This window comes from Lingula anatina, chromosome 1 (assembly GCF_051362555.1).
Source record: "Lingula anatina isolate TDL-2025a chromosome 1, LinAna3.0, whole genome shotgun sequence".
NCBI classification, from domain to species: Eukaryota; Metazoa; Brachiopoda; class Lingulata; order Lingulida; family Lingulidae; genus Lingula; species Lingula anatina.
This window is the reverse complement of record NC_141767.1, coordinates 66,729,303-66,750,061: the sequence shown is the minus strand read 5'-3', so window position 1 is coordinate 66,750,061 and position 20,759 is coordinate 66,729,303. Positions and strand designations below refer to the sequence as shown.

Below are 20,759 nucleotides of genomic sequence, written 5' to 3'. Positions count from 1 at the left end.
TGTCTTATTTTGTCTGGTGATGGCACAAAACCACTTTACATTAACAAGAAGGCAGTCTTTACAAAAATCTAAATTTAAATTTGAACAGAAGTTGAACTTCAAGTAATTGTCGAATTTTTGCTACTGGAAATACAAAGTAGACATGATGATAATGTCATGCACTGAGCTTGCTGTGCGTGAAGTTGCTGTACTGTACAGTGCAATGCATTTTATAAATTAAAATATATAAAAGCTAAGGATCAAAATCAGTCACTGTCCTTATTGTGTGGGGATGGTTGTGTGAGTCTGAGACAGTACAAACAAAATCGTGACGTAACCAAAAGGCAAAACTGTATGAAGTCTACTAACTGAGTACTGGTACTTGCGCTTGCAAGAAATGGCAGAGAAGGGGTCGAATGGGAACACACCAAAACCTCCTCCTGCAACAGAAGGTTATCAGGAGCCTGGCTGGAAAAATATTAAAACTACTTCAGTCTTCAGGGCAGTTAATTTTGAACTCTTTGTTAAACCAGTGAGTAAAAGAACCTTGCTTCTTAATTCAGAATATGCCTCTTTCAAATACTGGCAATTTGATAACTTCAATGTGTTTTTATAACTTGTTATAATTGCAAGATGCTGTATGCATATATCGAAATATATTAGTGTAAGTAGTACACAGCAATCTGAGGTGAAACTAGGTATTTGACGATATAGTAACTATGTGCAGTACCTAAGTCTTCACTGTCAAAATATAAAATCTTAAACACCACTGCAAGTTTGTCTCACTTTCTGTATTTCAGAACAAAGTTGTCATGGGTCTGGGACTGGTAGCCATATCTGGCTGTGTGGCATATCTGGCTTATATGAATGCTATGGCAGAGAACAAGGCAGATATGTACAGAGCTGTCACAGAGGAGGGAGAAGAAAGACTACAGAAGAAAACTTCAAAGTGGGACTAAAACATCTAATTAATATATCCATATAATATATGAGATGTAGGACATTTATCTCAAGAAATTGGTACAGAAATGAAAGACCATCAGTGGTTTGAAGTGCAGGTCTTCTTTTTGAGAGAAACATAGATGGTGGGGAAATGCAGATGCTACAGGGACAAGGTTTTGCCCTGTAAAATGTCTGAGGAAAAATCACATGTGCATTAATTAGAGGAATATGGAGGAATTTGTGGTTCATACAGTACCAGTAGATGCATTTCTTGTGTGCATCAGTAATGGGTTGTTCTCTAATTTGCCAGAACTTCATAAGAATTGTCTTTTAGGTAATAAAATTGCTTTAGACTTAATCATTTTTACTCTATTTGGCATGTTATGTGTTAAATTGTTCAGTTTTTTGAAACAATTCATGTATGTATTGTAACAGAAATGTAACAGAATGGTTTGTTAACTATTGACTTAAAATATTCAAATAAGATCAAATACAAAAAAAAATAAATAAATAAAAAATAAAATAAAAAACATTGTCTTTATTACAACAAATAACAATTACAATAATTATACAAAATCTTGTACAAAGCTTGAGAGATGATAGAACAAATGATGTAAATTATGATGATATTCTCTCAAAGTTATTTTTAAGTAAGACCATGTAAAAACTGGGTATATTTCAAATGAACCAACCATGCACATCTTTTATCACAAAGTTTTAATCGTCAGTTTAAAACCTTTCTATTTTGAGGTGAGATAGCAATTGGCATGAAGCCGAACTTCATTCCTGCACAAGATTTTATTAAATATTGCGAAAATTGACAGAGTTAGCTACAAGTGTATGGGCTACAACCCTGTGCCATCATTTTGAGTTAAATGTTTTTCCAATGGAGTTAAGAGCTCCTGATTACAGATTTTCATTAAACAAAGGTATTATTTTGCTTTATCAACGATAAAATGTGAACTAAGACTTTCAAGAAAAATCATTGGCAGGCCTTTGGAGTGCTAAATGGTGTCATTAAATCGGCATCAAAATGGTGATAGTGGGTGCTTAGATAAAGGAGAAATTTGAAAAACAGATTTTTCAGTTTTTACCCCAAAATCGCAATTATGACATCACCCTTAAGATGACGTGTAAATGTTAATTTAATCACTGTACACTGAAGATTTATCTATTACCCAAAAGAATGTAAGGCAGTAAATAAGGAGTTTTGGGCAAAGGCTTACAATATCCTTAAAGCCATGACTTAATTACTGAGTTTACTAGTGGTTGCTTCTGAAATTATTAGCTTTGAAAAAGAGTGCACTATTGAGACAACTAAAATATCATATGCTGTTATTAATACCTCATACAAGACAACAAAACTATACCATGAAATTAATTAAATAGATGCAGACTGTCTTAGCATGATGAACTCCAAAAACAAAACAACAACAACAAAATATGCAAAACGGAAGTAAAAAGTAATAATTTATTTTTTGACAATGTGTGCCGGGTCCCAATTTTTTTCAATTAAAAGTGTTGGGCAAGTAACACAAGCAGGTATCTTATACTTTAACAAACGATATATGATACAAAAGATGAAAAATGCCTTCTAAGAATTTTTTTCCTTTTATTTAACATCCTAAATTACAGATCATGTCTATATGTAAAATTGATGAGTCCTGACATGAGTGTATTTTGCTGTAGATGAAGTTCTTCCCCATCTCCCAGGTTGTTGGTATTGGTGTACCCTTACACGGGCAGAAAAGCTACATCTGTGACCTTCCAAAATCTACGAACCTCATCTGAAAAAGAATAAAAGCAAAATGGTCTGAATCTCTGAATTACTGGAATATATATTTTATTACATCAGGGTTACTGTAATTAGTAAGAACTTTTGGGATTCAAATGTAGAACAAAATACCAAATCTTTTTAATAGTGAAGTATGCATTAATCAAAATAAAATGGCCCTCCATTTCACCTGAATTGTAATCTGCTGTATCTGCAAGATGGACTGAAGTACTATAAGTGAAGGGATTGGCTATAAATTGCTGAAAATGAAAAATGATTCCATTTGTCAAATGATCGGAAACTGAACATGATTAAAATCTATATTTAGGTAAAAACATTACTGCTGCTAATACACTCTGGTGCAAAATGTAATTATGGTATTACAGATTCCCAAACCATGATCTGAATAAGTGATGTAACTAACATACTTGTCTTAAATTTACAGTCCATTTTCCTGGCCCCAGAACCCCACACATAAAAACATACTTGAAAACATCAGCTTTCATCTGAAAGAAATGACAAATGAAATCAATCTGGAATATTTGTTTTCACTACATGGAACAGAGAGGGATATATACAACTTGAAACGAAACACTTTAAGTAAATTCTTCTTTAAATTTTAAATGACTTTGTTTCCTGACAGTTTCCCTGGCAAACAAAATGTTCACACTTGTGACAGGGATGACTTCATAAAGAAATAAAAGCTTTTTCTTAGTTTCCAAGTTTAACAACTTCCAAATTTATGAAAATGTACATTAGTTTCCTTTATATAATTCTGCAAACAAGAGGAAGCCACATCAACGACAACCATTCTGAATTGTTTGTCCTCACCAGTTCTCCAGTCCAGCGTAGTCTGATTTCTCTATGACATTTCGCATTCCCTTCAGGATCCAACAAGGTGCCTATAAAGAACATGTCCCACTGGTCTAGTTCTTCTGTGTGCCAGTAGATGGCATATGTTTGGTTTGACGTCTGCTTGGTAATGTTAGCCATTTCTGTCATTATAAAAATGTAGAGGTTAGTAAATGTCCTGTTGAAAGAGATTAATGAAGTACAAAACAAATGGAATTGAATTCTATCATACCATGGAAATTTATGTAAGCTTCCACGGTCAGACAAAATATAAATTTCAGTGACACGTACATTAATTTTGTCAACCTGTAAATAAAGTTATTATACAAGCTATGAAACCAAACTAAACATGTCAAAAAGAACTTACAGGTGAACCCTTGTGGTTAATTGTTCATCCAAATGCAAGAGATCTCAAAATCAATGACAGAATACCTGCACATGTGCCCATTAGCTGCTCTGTATGTAACACTAGATGGAGCCACAAGAAATGACCCCCAGCAGGTTCTGTTGGAGAGGGCAATGCAACTGAAAGGCTGTCGGGAGGGCTGCAGAAAAAATGGTTATTTCTGATTTTTTAAAGCAAACATACAGCAAAGTCTAATCTGACATGAATTAACGGATTACACCATAAAGAAAGTGACTATTTTACTCAAAAAATTTATCTCACAAAATGTTTTATTGATAGTAATTTTTCAAATTCTGCATAACAAAATGCAATAAATGTGGGAATGCTGAGCTCACTCCCTTCTAGGCAAGTGGGGATTATAGTGATGTTCCAGTCGTGTAGACAACTGCATTGATCGGATTACTCCTAAGGAAAAACAGCTGTGCCTGGATCTCATACTCTGAAATAAAACATTTGGGAAGTTGTATTATTAAATTCTTTTATACCACATATCAAAACTTATTAAAGATAAATATGCTCATATTTTTCAATTGCATACAATTACAGAAACAACGTTTTTAATTTTTATTTGTGCATAGCCAAAGTATCAAAACAGTATCTTGGTGGAACAGCCTACACATTTCTAAACTAAAGAACTGCCCCTCCTTGATTACAGGTTTAAGTGCTGCTTACCAATGATGCCCTGGCTTCCTGAACTCCCATTTTGGTATTTGCCTTAAACATAGATAATAGGCAGATATACAACCAAGCTTCTTGTGGTATTTGTTACAAATCTAATAAAGATGACTCCAATACAGCAAAAAAGATATCTTTCAATACATAATTTCTTTTGCATTAAACTAGAAAATTCAGAAAGGGACCATTCAGCAAATTACAATAAATACAATCATTATTTCACTCATTCATTTTTCTTTCAGCACTCCACTGGCTTTTACTGCTGGTCATCTGGTTTAGTTCCTAGGACTGGGTTCCCATACTTAGATCAATCCATCTGGATTGACCCAACTCCCTGGAGGTTCACGCTAAATTGCTATCAGCTCAAGAGGCTTAAATATCTGTCACGCGTACCGAATCAGCTAGGGGTAAAGATAATTACCCCCTAACAGTTTTACTAGGCGTGACAGATGTTTAAGCTGGTTAGTTTGATAGCAATTTAGTGAAACTCCCCAGGGAGATAGGTCGATCCAAATATCTGTGGGAATGGTGCCTAGGACACTCATTACAATACATACCACAGTGAATACAATGGTATACAGAAATTCATCCACCAGTCCTCCCATGAGACGTGGGACCTCACAGCAGGGATCAGAAATGTCCAGTCTGGGCAGTATTGCCCAGCTGGTCACTCTATGCAATGTCCAATTTTTTTCATGAGGGCTGTGGTTCTCTTTCAGACATGTCAATGCATGTTCAGCAAGCTTCCTGAATTGTGAATAAATAAATAAACAGTTAACATTCTTGGTCCTTATTCAATCATTAGTTCTTCTTTAAAATGTAAAATTTTACTGTTTCTTGTAATATAAAAACAATAGATAATTTATAAACATGATGTTGTTCTCCAGCAAATCACTGCATCAAAATTTGAATATTGAAACAATCCAATGTGTAAAAATCAATTCAATGATTGTTACATTCTTCAATCATGAGACATTGTCTAAATATCTAAATGCCTAGACTCAATACATTTTAAATTAATTATAAATGTTACATATGACTGTGCAAAATGAAATCTGGTATACACCTAACCACAGTGTCTGGAACCCCTAGCTTAAAAGGGGGACTGAAGTTGTAGTGAGCTAGATCTTTTATGATCTGTTCTCTGACATCATCTTGTGGGTTAGTACTGAATTTCCTAGCAAAGAAATGCCTGTGAGAATGAAGCCTTAGTAGACCTACATCTGCAGAATGGAGTACCCTTGGACCCTAAAAGGTTGTTTTTAAAAATTGTGAAAATTTTTATTTTACCAAAATAATCTAATAAATTTCCTTTTTAAATTTAAAAATAATGACAATAATCTTTTTTAATGCATAGATCTTTTATGATTGTGCCTAAGAGATGTGGCCCTACTATATACAGTGAAAAGATGGTAATACCGAAGAAGGTCCATAGAAAATTGTGACTTTAAAATGTTATGTATATTTCTTACATATCTGTATGAATGTAGTTGTAACAAATGTCTACAAGTTCTATGTCCTACCATTCCACAGTAATCTATGTCATCTGAATGTCTGCACAGGTTATTTCTGTCATTTCCTTCAAACCGTGGAGTAAAATGGAGGTTGAAGTTTACTAGGGTGCCTCTGAAACCATGAAAAGTAATTCTTGTTTATTTATTGTAAATTGCACTACAGATCAGCAAATAATAATAATTTAATTTACAGCATGGATTGAGTATCTAGGTATGAATGTTATACACCTAAGCTATACTGAAGGAAAGAGTATCAAATGTTGAGAAAAATGTTTTAGTATTTTTCAATGATGGTGTTTGAATACTAGCAATTTGGTAATGATGCCAAGAAATATTGTAAATCCAATTATTCTACTAAGCAAAAATTTTGCATATGTATAGTATGAAAAGGAACTTGGGAGTAAACTTAAAAGTAAAGCAAAACCAAAGTGTGCACACTTGTGCACAAAGTTTAAAATATGTCACTCACTTGAATCTGCTGGCCTCCATTATGGTAGCAAAGTAAGTCTCATCTGGTATCATTGATGTCTGTATAAAGAATATTTTTTCTCTTACTTTGGCCTCATCTGGGTTTATGCTGAAGTTGGCAAAATCCCTATATTTCATAAAAAAGGGTAAATCTCTTTAATGTCAGACATCTACAGTACTACCCCCCCCCCAAAAAAAAATGAAATTACTAAAATATTTATCAGATATCACTATTATGCTGTTTTAAATCATAACTAAATTAAAGGGATAATAACCCTTCGTATGATATCTATATTTCACAATAAAAAACATTGTAACTCATAGAAATATCATATAATCTGTTTTACCACAAAAACAGCAGTTATAACTACTCAGTATTATTCTGATATCAGAGCTTGTCTTTAGACCATGTGACCTCCATTGATGGCTATACTCTGTTAAAATCTCTTAAGAGATTTTAACAAAAAACCAAACTTTTTAGAAAAAAACCAGGGACTAACTTTGAATGTAAAAATGGATTCATTAACCATTGGTAAGTATGGGAAAATTGTTTTCTACTCCAGGAAAATTCATTTTTTGGCCGAAACGAAGAGTTATTATCCCTTTAACCTTAATGAGGCAATGTGAATGCAATGCCGTACCTGCTAAGAACAAACCATGTTGCACTGCTGTAGAGGTCAAAATGTCCTGGTTTTCTTGTAGTTACATTATACACGTGCCCACCTAAGTTGTGCCTGATAATTATTGGGTAATATATTTATGTAACAAACAGAAAAAAATTACACTTCTTCTCGATGTGCTTGTGTAAAATTTACATCACAGGCAGATCTGACTTTCAAAATCTGTGCATGCAATGTTACATTACATTTAACAGATAGTTTAACTTTTACATAACAAGTTTCTCTTTCTCATGTACACAAATTGCTTAAGAATTTCTTGACAAAAGGTTGTTTAATTTGTAACACTGAAGTAAGATCTATTTACCAAACACTTCTGGATGGTGCATCCTTGATATAATCCAGTTTGAAATTCACTCTGATAAAGTTCTTTCCTGTTTGAAGGAAACACAGTTTGCTTAGACTGACAACAGTAATTTTGTGTAAGCATTTTAAGAAATGCATTAAGAAGGTAAGAAGGTAAAGACACTTATTTAAAAATGAAAAGATGTCTTTTATGCCAGAGAAATAAGACAATATCTTCCAGTTTTACCTCTGTAAGGAGCCAGTGCCAGAGCTAAATCCTCCATAGTCCCCAGTGGAAGATCCTGGCCACTCAGGTTTATGACAAAGTCCCACACCCCCATCTTGAGGAGTTCCTCTATACACTAAATGCATTAAATTTAACTTTTACCATGTATGAAAACCTTGTTTTAACAAGGATAAAAGAAAAGACAAATGTCCAAACAGTATTTAGGGCTAATAATTAAGATTAAACCAATCAATCAATGCTAGAACATTACAAATCCTAGTTCTTTGATTTTAATCAGGTGAGCCATCATATAAAGTTATAAATGAAGGGATGAAATACTATCTTTGTCAGGCAGTGAGATTTACTTGTTTCATTTAATCAGATTAAGAAAGTTTGAAAAATCATTTGTATGCATGGACAGATCCAATGGCAAGTAATGTTGCATGTATAAATGCCATCAAGATTCAAGAATATCATTCAACAGGTTTATAAGCTATCTTTTAAGATAGAGCCTGAAGCTGCTGAATTAAAGAATAATAAAACTGCAATAGGTAATGGGTCATTTGTGACAGAAAAATTAAAGGCTTGTTATTTCAAAATTTAATTCACAAGCAGAACATTTTTGTAAGATATTTCAGCATTACCTCCAACTCTGCTCTGACAATCTCAAATGATCCCCAGGACGAAAGAAATGATCTATGATTTTTTAAATAGATGAAAAACAATATTATTCGAATCAGCATTTATACAAGATCATATGAAACAAAGTTTCAATATCAAAACAACGTGGCTGTCTGTAGAACTCGGGGGTCTGTAGAATGGGTGCTTCTCAAAAATCCTAAGGTTCACTGGTCCGAAGGTTCATTGGTCCCCAAAATTGTATTCACGTGTCTCTGATGAACTTTACTTTATTGCCAGTACACTATACACTTTTTTCATGCATCAATTTACACTATGGAACCTTCAGACCAATGAACCTTGGAACTATTGCTATGGCCCCTGTGGAATATATTGGACAGCGCTATTTTGTTTTGTTAATTATAGACCAACAATTATTGTCACAAGGCACAACAAAACACTTCGTGACCCTCTGCTATCTGACTAATCACTTGGTGGCAATGATACCTCATTAAATTTAGTATAAAATATTATTACTTTTTTTATGATTATTACAATGAGCAAAAATATCTTATGCATATTTCATAAGTAGAGATAGATTCAAATGTTGTTTACCTTGAGTATGGGAGAACTCTAATATTATGATATCCTTTGAGTTCTTTTGAAATAAATCTTTTTATTTCCTGAAAAGAAAGAGCACCTTGATCTAGAATTAAGATACATTTTAACATTCTTATGCAAAATACAGTTGAAACTTAATGTTATGTTAATTGTTCAAATTACTCAGTATCAACTCTGTCCAAACTGTTGATCAATTTCTTTGATAAATTTTGATAATCATTCACGAAAAGAGGATAATCCTTGTTACATTCATGAAATATCAAAGTAAATCTTAAAATTTAAAATATAACAACCTCTCTGACAGTTTCTGCTCCTCTGCAGACATGGATCACATAAAAATGTTGGGGCTGCAAAATTAATTGCAACATTTGGAGCTAAAAAAACAAAAAAAAAAAACAAAACAAAAGTGATGTCTTAGAGCACATACATATACAAATACAAAAAGATTCCTCTACTAAGAAAACCTTTACAAAGAAATTGAAAAGTTTGTTTATATATTTTAAAATCATATGATTCTATGAACACCCCTTAAGCAAAACATGTTAATCTAAAATGAATATAAACATACCACTGCCATGGTTCCCTTATGGACCATAATAATAAAACCAAGTCTCACTGGTACCAGACCCTGGTGGGGCACCTCCTGAGCTTATAAAGAAATGACCAAATACAGCAAGCAAAATATTAAATTTTTTTTCTTAAACATTTACTTCCAATTATTTATTTTCAAGTAGGTGCAAAATCCTCAGGCAAATTTTAAAAAAATAACATGAAAGAAAATTTTTAGTGGTTCAACTTAATTTTGTGTAGAACTAAACTTTTTTTTTCTGAAAAGGCAAGCCTAACACACAATCCTTCAAGTAAGAGAAATAACCTTCTGTACCTTGGCTATCCAAGGAAAAATCAGGTCTTGTCCCAGGTATTGGTAAAATTCTACTTGTAAAAAGAATTTGTCCGGTTTCCTGTAAAATTTCCAAATTACATTTTCATTTGAAGGCCTAGTGTTTCCCTGCCTTTCAAAATTGAAAAGGAGACCACAATTACTAGCAGCATATAGTAATTACGTGTAACATAACTGCAGTGATAAAAATACCAAATGGTCCTTTTAGCTAGATTCTAGAATCACAAAGCAGCCCTATCAAGTATATCACAAAAGGGGTTATATATGTTACATTATACAAAAATGTTGCAGTTGAAATAGAAACTGATTTCCCCACTATTTTCTCACAAATCTTGAATTTCCACTCTGGAACCAGCTTATTTTTGTGTTGTTTTGTTGTTACCCACATTTGAGGCAAACACAGTAGGCACACATCCTCCCTGTCTGTTGTAATGGTAGGCACAGTAGACACTTTTCAACTCTTGTCTGTGGTTTCTGTCAGGAATTCTGAAGAAGATCAAGACCAGTTTACTTACAGGACTGCTCAGTCATGTTTTACATGCAGAATGGGTAAATGATGTCTGCCCATTTGTATTTGGAAAATTAAAAAAAAAAAAAAAAATTGGTGAATTTTCATCACATGGTCCATTATACTTTCAAAATTATTAGGATCATTCTTTCAGTGTTGTTTCATCCCACATAAAATATTTATCAGATAGCAGTGGTTACAAAGTGCTTGGGGTTTCATTTATTCAATAAAATATATTCAAGTATCTGACTCATAATGAAAGCAGTCGATGCATCTACCTGGCTAACTTTGTCCACAGTTCTCTTCCTGCCACAGCACCTTCAGGGGGAGCTTGGTTGCATTCTCCTACAAACCTAAAAGGAACACCACAGGAAAGCCACAGACCAGTATAAAGACAGTTGAACTGTGCAAAATAATTCAATGATATCAAGTTAACTTGCACTTAGCCAAATTTCACAAAGTGACTTGCAAAAAAAAAAAAAAAACTTCCTTTTTAGACATTTGCAAGATTTGAGTGGCAGTTGTAGGGCAGGGGTGAGAATCCCAGCAAGTGCGTCTAATCTGACAGAAATTTATATGATCTAAAACAGATGTGCTGAAGCTACCATTCTGTTTAATTCAAGTTCATCATTATCAGTCTTTCTTTTCTGTACACTAAAATATTAGTATTAAAATTTTCTTGTTTAGGATTAATCTGATGAAGAATTTAACAAAAAGACCAACTAGACACATAAAACAAGGGAATTTTAAACAAGTCTGACAGAAGTTTATAAAATATTGAAAATGACTGAAATTAATATATTAAAGAAAGTTAATTACAATGCTTTAAGAGTTACTATGCAATAACAAAAAAAAAAAAAAAAAAAAAACTGCAAACAATGGTAAGAAATGTTGTTAGGTTTTGGAATGAAGCAAAATACATTCTATAATAACTTAACAACCTACCCATCTTTTTCCTCTCCTATAGGGCAGTTACCATCAAACGCATCAATTTCAGGAACCTCAAATGTCTTGACCACTGCCCAGCTGTAATCAACTTTCACCTTCTCCACATGTTCATCATTGTACTGCAAAGCTTTGGCTTGAATATATGACACAAAAGTCTGCTTCTGTAGCAAATATAATCTCTGCAATGCACTCAACTTTACATCTCCTACCATGTCCAGAAGGTGGTCATTCCTGGAGCATGTCACAACCATGTGAAGAACTTTTCTCGTCCCTGGCATTGTATCATTTTTACACAGTTCATTGCTGAGCTTGAAGACGCAGGCCTGGTAGGAGAGACAGTGTGTCAGTGCACTGCAAGGTGTTTCAGCACAGAGTCCACTGTACAGACAAGTGAGGTGGTCCTGGAGATTGACAAAATGGGCATGAAGATCATCTTGGGTTTGATTTTGAAAGCCATATGTAATGTCACCTATGAAATAACCCTTCGGGCATGCGACTGCACAATCTATTTGTCCTTCATGGAATACATAATAATTGTCAACACTGGCATTTGATGTTTTGGTGAAATAATCACTGTTTTGTTCATTGTTATCTCCGTGAATGGTTTCTTCTGGATTACCAAAACTTTCAACTAAACTGCTTTCAGAACGTGTCTCAAAGAATCCAACATTTTCCCTGTTTTGTACATCTGGGTCTGTAGGAAAAGAAGCCTTTTGGAAATCATCCTGGGTAAAACCACAAGTTTTGTTAGCACCACTTTTGCTCTTTTCTTCTGAAGTCGCATCTGTTACCAAAACTATCCCAGTGAACAATTTTATCAGAAAACTCAGGTACACCATTGCAGTGTAGTTTGTCTGGTTTCTGTCTCTCCTTCTCATTGATGTCTGTCCTCAGTCTGCTTACTGCTGTGGTATTTGTACCCATTGGTGAGAATGAATTGCAACAGTTGACTTCTAACTGCTGAGTCAGCTGTCAGGGCTTTTTTCCATTCACTTCACACTTCAGGTGAACACATAATTTTTGGGGATTGCATGTGGTGTCTGAGATGTGAAGAAAACAACAGAGGTGACCAGAGGTCAATCAGCTAAAGAACAAAGCACCTGGGGGACATTAATCAAGACACTCCAGGAGGTGTAATATCTATTACAGACCTGCAGCTAAATAAAGACATCGACTTAGTGCTGCTGTTTGTTAATAATTCTTATAAATGTAATACTTTTACACTACTGCATCACCGTGCTGCATCCCAGGAGAGAAGCCTTGGGGTGCTAGACATTCTTAAGTGACAGGAAAGGGGATCTGTCTGACCTCCACATCATAACCATCTTTGCCTGATTATGAAATGATTGAAGTGCACTCTGCTACCCCTTTCTCCCCAACACTTAAAACACTGCTCAGGTAGCAGGCTTCCTCCCCGTCTGCATGAGGTAGGATGTCTGAGGCAGATCTTTACATGATAGGTTTTTAATAGCAACATTACATAATTAAGCTTTGGGCTGCTTGTAAGCTGATAGGCACTCCTTATGGAGATCTACTTGGAAATTGAATTCTGCATTTTTTTCAGATCTTGAAAGTCAGTTTTAACTAAAAGTACTTAGAGTAGTGCTTTGTTGACAATCCTAATTTTTTTTTTGCTGTTTTACATTTTTTTATTGGAAAAAATTCAATAAACATTGTGTTACTATCAAAATATATCAAAGACCTTGGAATATTGCAAAGAGAAAATAATAAAATGACGAAATAAAAAAGACACAAAACATTTATTCAACAACTGATAAATATCACACATAAAAGGGCAACATGCTAAAAATGACAATGTTTGTCAAAATTAATCAAAATAACCATCCCCATTTCAACGACATAGGCAAAGGAAACAAAAAATGAAGATGAAAATTAGGGATCAGATGGAAAACCAAATAAAAGTCTTGCAACTTTTTATCATAGACATGTATTGTATCAAATGCTATGTACTAAGACTATAAATGTTCTTATTCACAGTAACTAGTACTCACATACGCACTGACATGAACCCATCTAGTTTTACTAAGTAACAGCTGAACCAACCAAAAAAAGTCACAAAAAAACCTACAAGAGGAAACTGCAACAGCCTAAAAAACACTTTTAATTTAGTATGTAGGTAATTGCCTGATTAAAAAAAGAAAAAGAAAGGAAAAATGTGATTATTTGTTTACTAATACAGATATAAAACAAGTTTTGTTGAAAAAAAAATTGAAAAGGATAATGAATAATATTAATAACTAGAATATAAATTTGGTTTAAATTAAGAGCACCCCTGATACCTATATAATCATATAATACAAGTATAGCACCTCATCATTTAAAACTGCCATTTAAAACATTTGTGAATAAAATCTGTAAAACATTCTCTTAAATCAATAATAATTTTTTGTTAAAAATAAACATATGTGCACACACACACATGCGCGCGCACGCTATATAGGGTTAACCTGTTCACAAGGGCATTAAAATAAATGGCTACTTCAAAGCTGTCCCTTATCACAGATTTATATACATCATATATCACAAGTTAGAGGGAAAAAGCTGCATTTCCAGTAATGCATTTATATATATATATATATATATATAAATTCAGTGTAGCCTTTTAGCTAATCTATAAACCATTAAAGTACTTAACCGTGAAAATAAATTTAACTTAAACAGAAATGCAATTTGGCTGAAATGGGGTTAAAGATGCCGAAAAATTTGTCATTGCAGAAATCACTAAATTTGTGATACTAAATTGTGACAAAAATAACTGCTCATGCTGATATTTGAATGTGATACCTTTTATTTTATTTTAATGACCAAGAAGTTATTTCATATTTCATTTCCTCTATTCTATGTGTTAAAGCAGAGTTTATCACAAAATTTTATTTATAACATTGTTACAATATATGTACACTAACTCATATAAATGGGATAGTTCTAAATGTAAAGAATCTAATAATAATAAATATTCTTTTCTTGAATCACAGTTTAATCAAGTCAGTCACAATAACGTTGATACCGACAATTTTTCATCATTTCAACATCTCTCAACAGTTACGCTCTTCTGGATTTCTGTACTGCAGTTTTAAAATCTCAAAGACTTCCTGCTCACTGCTGGCTTGAATGGGCTTTCTCTGCAAGGAAAGTAATATGCAAGCATATGTGTGTGTACGCTAAACAATTTCAATACACTGATGCACTTTCAATATTAACGGATGAGACTGCCATTTAGTGAAAAAGCCTGAAAATATGGCATACGATCCAGGGGGCCCTCTACATCAATCTCAAAAATACATCTCGGAAATCTGACGATAGTGGAAAGAATCTTATTACTGAATATTACCCCATATGTTCTAAAATAACTGAATGGTATAAATAAAATACTTCTTAAAATCACAAAAGTGTGCATCATTTGAAAATTAAACTAACAGACTTCAGGTTACCATGGAGACATGGTCAGTAATGCAAGTCAGTTGTGATTATGCAAGTGCAGAATTTTAACTGGGAAATGTTGGAAATTTTGAAGGCTTAATATCATATTTGCTAACAGTCTATTTTATGAGCTGTCTACCTTGTAGTCAACATAGTTGTGAAAAAGCTGATAATCAAAAGTCTCTAAACAACATAGACTTGTTGTTTTACATGATAAAAAATATTATAAAGTAGAAATGTGTTGAATAAACAACATTTCATTGTCATTTTTTCAAAAGTTAATGCCATGTAAGTTTGAGGAAATGCTTTTATTAGAACCAGTGAGTATGATATCAGCAAATGTTATGGTACAGAGCAGTAATGATGCAGGTAAATGATGTTGAGGGGGGAAATGCAGGTAATATCATAATTTCACCATAGGGGATTAACAAAGTGGTGAAATAATGATGTGGGCCAGTATCGACAGTGGGCTAGCAAAAATGTGGGGAAATGAAGAGGTGACCCACCCTGAGCTTCAGAGATAACTTGACACTAACCTCTTCACTATAGCCTATCTTCATCGTGTCGAGTTACCTCTGACGAAAATAGTTTGACCTAGTTTATATAAGCCAATCGAATCCATGTTTCAAAATTTTTCACCAAAGTTTGGTGAAAAAGCTGATTGGTTGACCGTCAATCGGCAATCCTCGGCTGATTCCGCAAGCTCCATACTAACAACATAGTTATTGTCGAGTGCGGAGACATCCGAGTAGTTCTGAGTGCATAACCGTACACAAAGAAAGCATGGAGTATATCGGAATTGAAACCAGAGCAGTTTGATGCCCTGCATAATTATCTACTGAGGGATGATGTATTTTGCGTGCTGCCCACAGGTTACGGCAAGTCCCTGATATTCAGCCTTATCTTTGATTAGTCCGGATTTGAACAAAGCGCGCTTTGACTCGTTCGCGTTCATTGGCTAGATCGTTCAATGAGTCATTGAGTGCGGGCTTTAAATTTGATTGGCGGGCGGCGGAGGCAATCGAATGTGGTCAGAGGTAACTTGACACGATGAAGATAGGCTAATAGTGAAGAGGTTAGTGTCAAGTTATCTCTGAAGCTCAGGGTGAGGTGACCCGACTTTCCTTGAATATTGTAGTTTTAAACATTTGTATCTTTTTATAATATCACTTGAAAGAACAAAGGCAAAATCTTTCAATCATTTTTTTTATTATTGGAAAGATTACTGAATTTGAAAAAAAAAAAAATTATAACTTATATGTATGACCTAGAAGAAATTATTGCGCCACAAGTGAATTATCTATGCTATAATGTGTGCAATTCAAATGAATCCAAAATGTATACATGTGCAGTGCAATGAGAGCGATATGATCTCCCCTCCATTTTTTTATCTTGGAGTGGGGCAACTAAATTTTCAGGTTTATTTGCCTGACAGGGCAAGTGCATAAAAAAAGATTACATCAAGGCCTATGCAAAGGATAGAATTTTATCAGTAAATGATCTGGTACCAAGGTGGTCAGAGATATGTGGTTTATGTGTCTACAGGTCTGTCCAGAAGGAGTCAACTACTGATTGGTATTCAGATAAACTTAAAACTGGTTCTTAAATATACATTTTGTCCTTGTAAACTATGAAACATAATTATCTAGAGAAAGCTGAAACATCACTCTAGGGGCTTTGAAATGCAGCCTATTTCTCAACCCAGAATTGTGATTTTCAGATCTTACATGCTTTCTCAAATAAAAAGAAAAAACAAAAGAACTGATACTGAAAGAATATCTTCTTAAGCACAAAGTAATTTTAAATCATGGTACAGATCATGAGAAGATTAGCCGAGATATTTTGTTTCATCAAGTCAGCCAGCTTTACAGTCTACAGTATTTCTTGTGTGAACAGACATCAGAACAGCTTGAGGTTACTATAAACTGCTATCAGAACCATGGAGGAAACAAGCTTAGAAGCCACAAAGGAAACAGACAACATGCTTTCCCAGTATGTGATACACATAAGTAATTACAACAGCACTATTGTTTCTTAATATAAGTCTATGAATTTGAACTACATGTAAGTAGGCATCATGATTAGAATTAATTTTAAAATAAATAAATAAATAAACATTACTTGAACATAAATATTTCAATTTTTATCAAGCAAAACCTGCCACGGAATGGTATAAATACTTTCACAGTTAAGAGTGAACAAATATGCTAAAAGGTTTATAGAGAGCCATAAATTAAGTAACTAGTGTATATTAAATACCTCAATGCATATTCATTTACAAATACATACTATACCTGCTTCATATCAAACAGTCCATGGCTGGTGAGCTTCATATCCAGCTCTCTCTGTGCATACAGCCTTAGAGATCTGTTGAACATCTTGCTGCCTGTCCAACCAACCAAGGCATAGGCATACTGACTAGCTGGAGCTATGATAAGGTCCACGCGGCTTGCTCTCCACTCACGCTCGGATTGGGCCAGTTTTACTAGCTCAGATAAGTCACTTGATGATGGTAATGAAGCAGGACTGGGAGAATATGAGGTCGAGGATTTCTGAAAACTTTTATTTATCTGTTCCTGGAGTCCCGAACCTATATGATTATGATCAGTTACAGTCAAACTGTGATCTAACTTTATTCTTTTCTTTCCTTCTTCCTTGAATTCATCCTTGATTGTTTCTTTTCTGTCCCTAACACTGTCCTGAGGGGTTGTTTCAAGGTTTTTTGGAAATTTCATAATTCCAATCCACTTTTCAAAATGGTCTAATTGTCCTTTTGGAGTAAGTTTTGAGCTTTTACTCAGCATCTCCTCTGAGAAGGTGCTTTCCTCCATGACACCATGTAATATCAATCCTTTACTGTTCAATCTGTGAATTAGTTTCTGTAATAGTCCAGTCTCCCTTCCTTCTACTGGGTGAGATATCAACAGATCCACATCATGACCAAACTGCTTCCCTCTGGATATACAACATGAATGCAACATTTATCAACAGATTGAGATCACAAAAAGTTTATCCGTTGAAGTTCCAAAAACATAATACAATGTAAGTTCATACCGACATAGCTTTAATTCATTTAGAGTTAGTTCTTTATTAAAGGATTTTCAGCGATACCTTCTAAATCCTCCAGTAACTTCCACTGTAACTTCACCATCTAAAGTCTTTAATTCATTGTGGACAATATCTCTTATTCTCATTGCCGTGGTTCTGCCGACTTGTTGTTTAAGATCCTCATGGAAAGCGATTCCTAAATATATTTAATATTCAGTTATAAAGTAATGTTTAAGACATCTTCTATCTCAAAATTGAAAACTATGTCACATGATATAAAATATTGATATGCTTTTTTTTCTTACAACTATTTTGTTATAGAGTTAATAAAAAATATGAAGGTGGCGTATTAACTTATTTTCTACTCCTCATTAGACAAGTATCAATATAAAAAAACATAAATTGTTACCAATCTGTAGAAAAAAGTTTTTAATGTAGTGGTTCCAACAAAAAAAAATGTTTACCATACGCAAGTCTGGCTTCTTTTCTAGGATTGATGCTAGGACAGTTTATGACATCTTCTATTGTGGCAAGCTGTAGGACATCAACCCACTTCCTTGCTGTTGATGGGCCAACACCATATATACTCATAAACATCTACAGACAAAGGTATTATTCAGCATCTACACTTTTCTCAGAGCTAGATATAATGTCTGAGTGACAAAAATACCCAACACATTCTGCACTTGAAACACGTATAAATATATATATATAAACTGAACACTTATACAGACTATATAAATGAAGAACAGAACAAATACTGAATCACAAATGTAAACTTTGCTGTGTGATTCTGTATTTACTAATTATACCTTCTTTTTCTGAAGTGAATGGTCATTCTTTATTCTTTCAACTTCTCTGCTGAAGCCATTTTCCAATATTTCCTGAAAAAGAAAAAAAAAAAACATTTAAGAGAAACCAACTACAAAATATTCTTAATTTGCTGATGAAATATATACTAAAAAACTTGCAATTTTTTCTTATTTAGTCTTTTACAAGGCTGCTATAATATATAATACCATGTAACTAGCTCAAAATGATTTGTATTATGGAAAAACATATGAAAATACAATTCAGAAAGTATTATAGAAACATCATAAATTCATAACTTCAATACAGAGCATTCAACAATCTTTTATAAACAAGTATTAATCTAAGATCTGTTCCCATAACTTACTTTTATGATATCTCTACTGTGATCTCCTATATTTGGAAGACCTTTTATGTCCTGTATGCTACTGACTGGCTTTGTCAGGCATTTCAGTGAACATGCTGCTTTACAAAATGCTAAAGCTCTGGAATAGTCTTCCTTTCTGTCTAGTATTTCTGCCTCTTCTTCAACAGCACTTAATGCATCCTAGAAAGTATAAAGACAAATTCTAATAAAGGAAATTTATTAAGAAAAGTTTTGTAATATGGATGTGAAATCTTGTAAACCATGTAAAATGTTTGTTTGAAATATTCAGTTGTAAACCTATTTTGTTTAACACTATATTCTACAAGCATTACATATACAGACATATCGAGTTATGAAATCCTTTTATTTTGAAAACATCAATTTTTCAATTAAACTGATAATTTTTTTGTGAAAAATCTTTACCCGAAACTTACAGTTAAGTTTTCATTTTGGTGATGAAGAGGAGTAGACCGCTGGCACTCATATTTGGACACTAATTTGCTCTCCTCTTTAGCAGCATGTAATTCTTGGCATTTTGATTCCTAGAAATCAAGAACTAGACATGATAATAAATCCAAAACTTTTCTGCCTGTGGAAATATGGAGACTAGTGTGTGTGTGCATGCGTATTTGTAAAACACAAATATGTGTAAATATTAACTTGTAAGTCAGACACAGAGCATGATATATATTCCTTCCTACAATAAAAATTTTTGACGCAAAGTCTTAAAATACAAATCTAATATATCTGATCAAGGAAACTGGGAAATGGTCAATTCACTACCTGAACCCATTATATGCATATGAAGTTTATTGATTCTACATTTACACTGAACAAAGAAAAATCTGAGAGTTCTGTGCATACTGATGCCATCAACATTGTAAGCTTTTTACCAATTCATCATCAGAGAGCAAGTGACAATTCACTATTTCCACTGGGCTCTTGTTTTTGATGCTGTCTGTGAGCCAAGACAACTTCAAATATCTGGCACTCCTGTACAAAGGACTTCCTTCCGTCCACTTCATTAGCCTAAATAACTGAGCCTTTGAAGAACATTCTGTCACAACATGTGTAACATGGGAGCTGAAAGCATGAAAACGGGAGGCGTGAATGTATTCTATCTGCAAAAAATTAGATTGCGTTTTGATAATTTTCTGCTCTGCTATTTATCAATAACATCACAATGGGTTCGGTCGCAGTCCTTCTCTTCCCCCGTCTTAACATGATGGTTTGCAGGCCAATGGTTGCAATGCAGCAGTGTGCGACAGATGGTACATATGAAAGACCGTCAAAGGGGGGGGGGGGGGGGTTGGCACTGACAATGATAGCAAGAAAATTCATGCGTTAGCACTCCTATTGACGATTCTGATACGTACTGTCTGTGCTCATACAGAATCGTCAATAGGAGTGCTAACGCATGAATTTTCGTGCTATGACAATGAAAGCAGTGAGAGACGATGGCGATGCAGTTTAGCAGAGAGTGCGCTTACCTAAACGTTTTTGTCGTACAAATTTTATTTTTCTCACTTGCACTTTTCAAAATGTCATATCGAACTTTACCAATCTTATGTGGTACGACAAAAACTAAGGTATCGTTCTTTCGATCTCCCCCAGATAATAAACCCACACCCTCTTCTGTTTCCTTATTTGAGTAACCCGCCATGTCACATCTCGCTAATTCTCGTGCAAAGTTAAGACA

At 34.0% G+C, this 20,759-nt stretch overlaps 3 protein-coding genes across 5 annotated transcripts; 1 reads left to right on the top strand and 2 right to left on the bottom strand.

Annotated features, from left to right (window-relative positions):
• The first annotated feature begins 151 nt into the window (after positions 1-151).
• On the top strand, positions 152-1,279 carry LOC106169770 (small integral membrane protein 8). The gene is made up of 2 exons (XM_013549384.3): positions 152-511; positions 780-1,279. Exons 1-2 carry the CDS (start codon positions 377-379, stop codon positions 936-938), a joined length of 294 nt encoding a protein of 97 aa, XP_013404838.2. The 5' UTR covers positions 152-376; the 3' UTR covers positions 939-1,279.
• Positions 1,280-2,378: 1,099 nt separating this feature from the next.
• On the bottom strand, positions 2,379-12,978 carry LOC106169376 (uncharacterized). 2 transcript variants are annotated; one of them, XM_013548824.2, is made up of 22 exons: positions 11,392-12,978; positions 10,725-10,799; positions 10,325-10,424; positions 9,921-9,999; positions 9,606-9,685; positions 9,331-9,411; positions 9,032-9,099; positions 8,443-8,494; positions 7,820-7,934; positions 7,595-7,661; positions 7,252-7,344; positions 6,612-6,737; positions 6,152-6,254; positions 5,695-5,876; positions 5,186-5,375; positions 4,626-4,667; positions 4,289-4,392; positions 3,980-4,092; positions 3,527-3,690; positions 3,124-3,201; positions 2,886-2,955; positions 2,379-2,708 (listed from the first exon to the last, which is right to left on the bottom strand). In XM_013548824.2, the coding sequence occupies exons 1-22, from the start codon at positions 12,270-12,272 to the stop codon at positions 2,656-2,658; spliced, it is 2,916 nt and encodes a 971-aa protein (XP_013404278.2). In that variant the 5' UTR covers positions 12,273-12,978; the 3' UTR covers positions 2,379-2,655. The 2 variants fall into 2 exon arrangements, with proteins under 2 accessions (XP_013404278.2, XP_086874186.1); XM_087018060.1 differs by lacking the exons at positions 2,379-2,708; positions 2,886-2,955; positions 3,124-3,201 and having other exon boundaries at positions 3,915-4,092.
• Positions 12,979-13,135: 157 nt separating this feature from the next.
• LOC106169975 (DNA-directed DNA/RNA polymerase mu) lies at positions 13,136-20,749 on the bottom strand. Of its 2 annotated transcripts, none has more exons than XM_087018196.1 (9): positions 20,690-20,749; positions 19,954-20,143; positions 19,495-19,602; positions 19,061-19,240; positions 18,696-18,767; positions 18,348-18,480; positions 17,947-18,079; positions 17,130-17,790; positions 13,136-14,537 (listed from the first exon to the last, which is right to left on the bottom strand). In XM_087018196.1, exons 2-9 carry the CDS (start codon positions 20,083-20,085, stop codon positions 14,451-14,453), a joined length of 1,506 nt encoding a protein of 501 aa, XP_086874322.1. In that variant the 5' UTR covers positions 20,086-20,143; positions 20,690-20,749; the 3' UTR covers positions 13,136-14,450. The 2 variants fall into 2 exon arrangements, with proteins under 2 accessions (XP_086874322.1, XP_013405117.2); XM_013549663.3 differs by having other exon boundaries at positions 20,551-20,747.
• Positions 20,750-20,759: the final 10 nt, after the last annotated feature.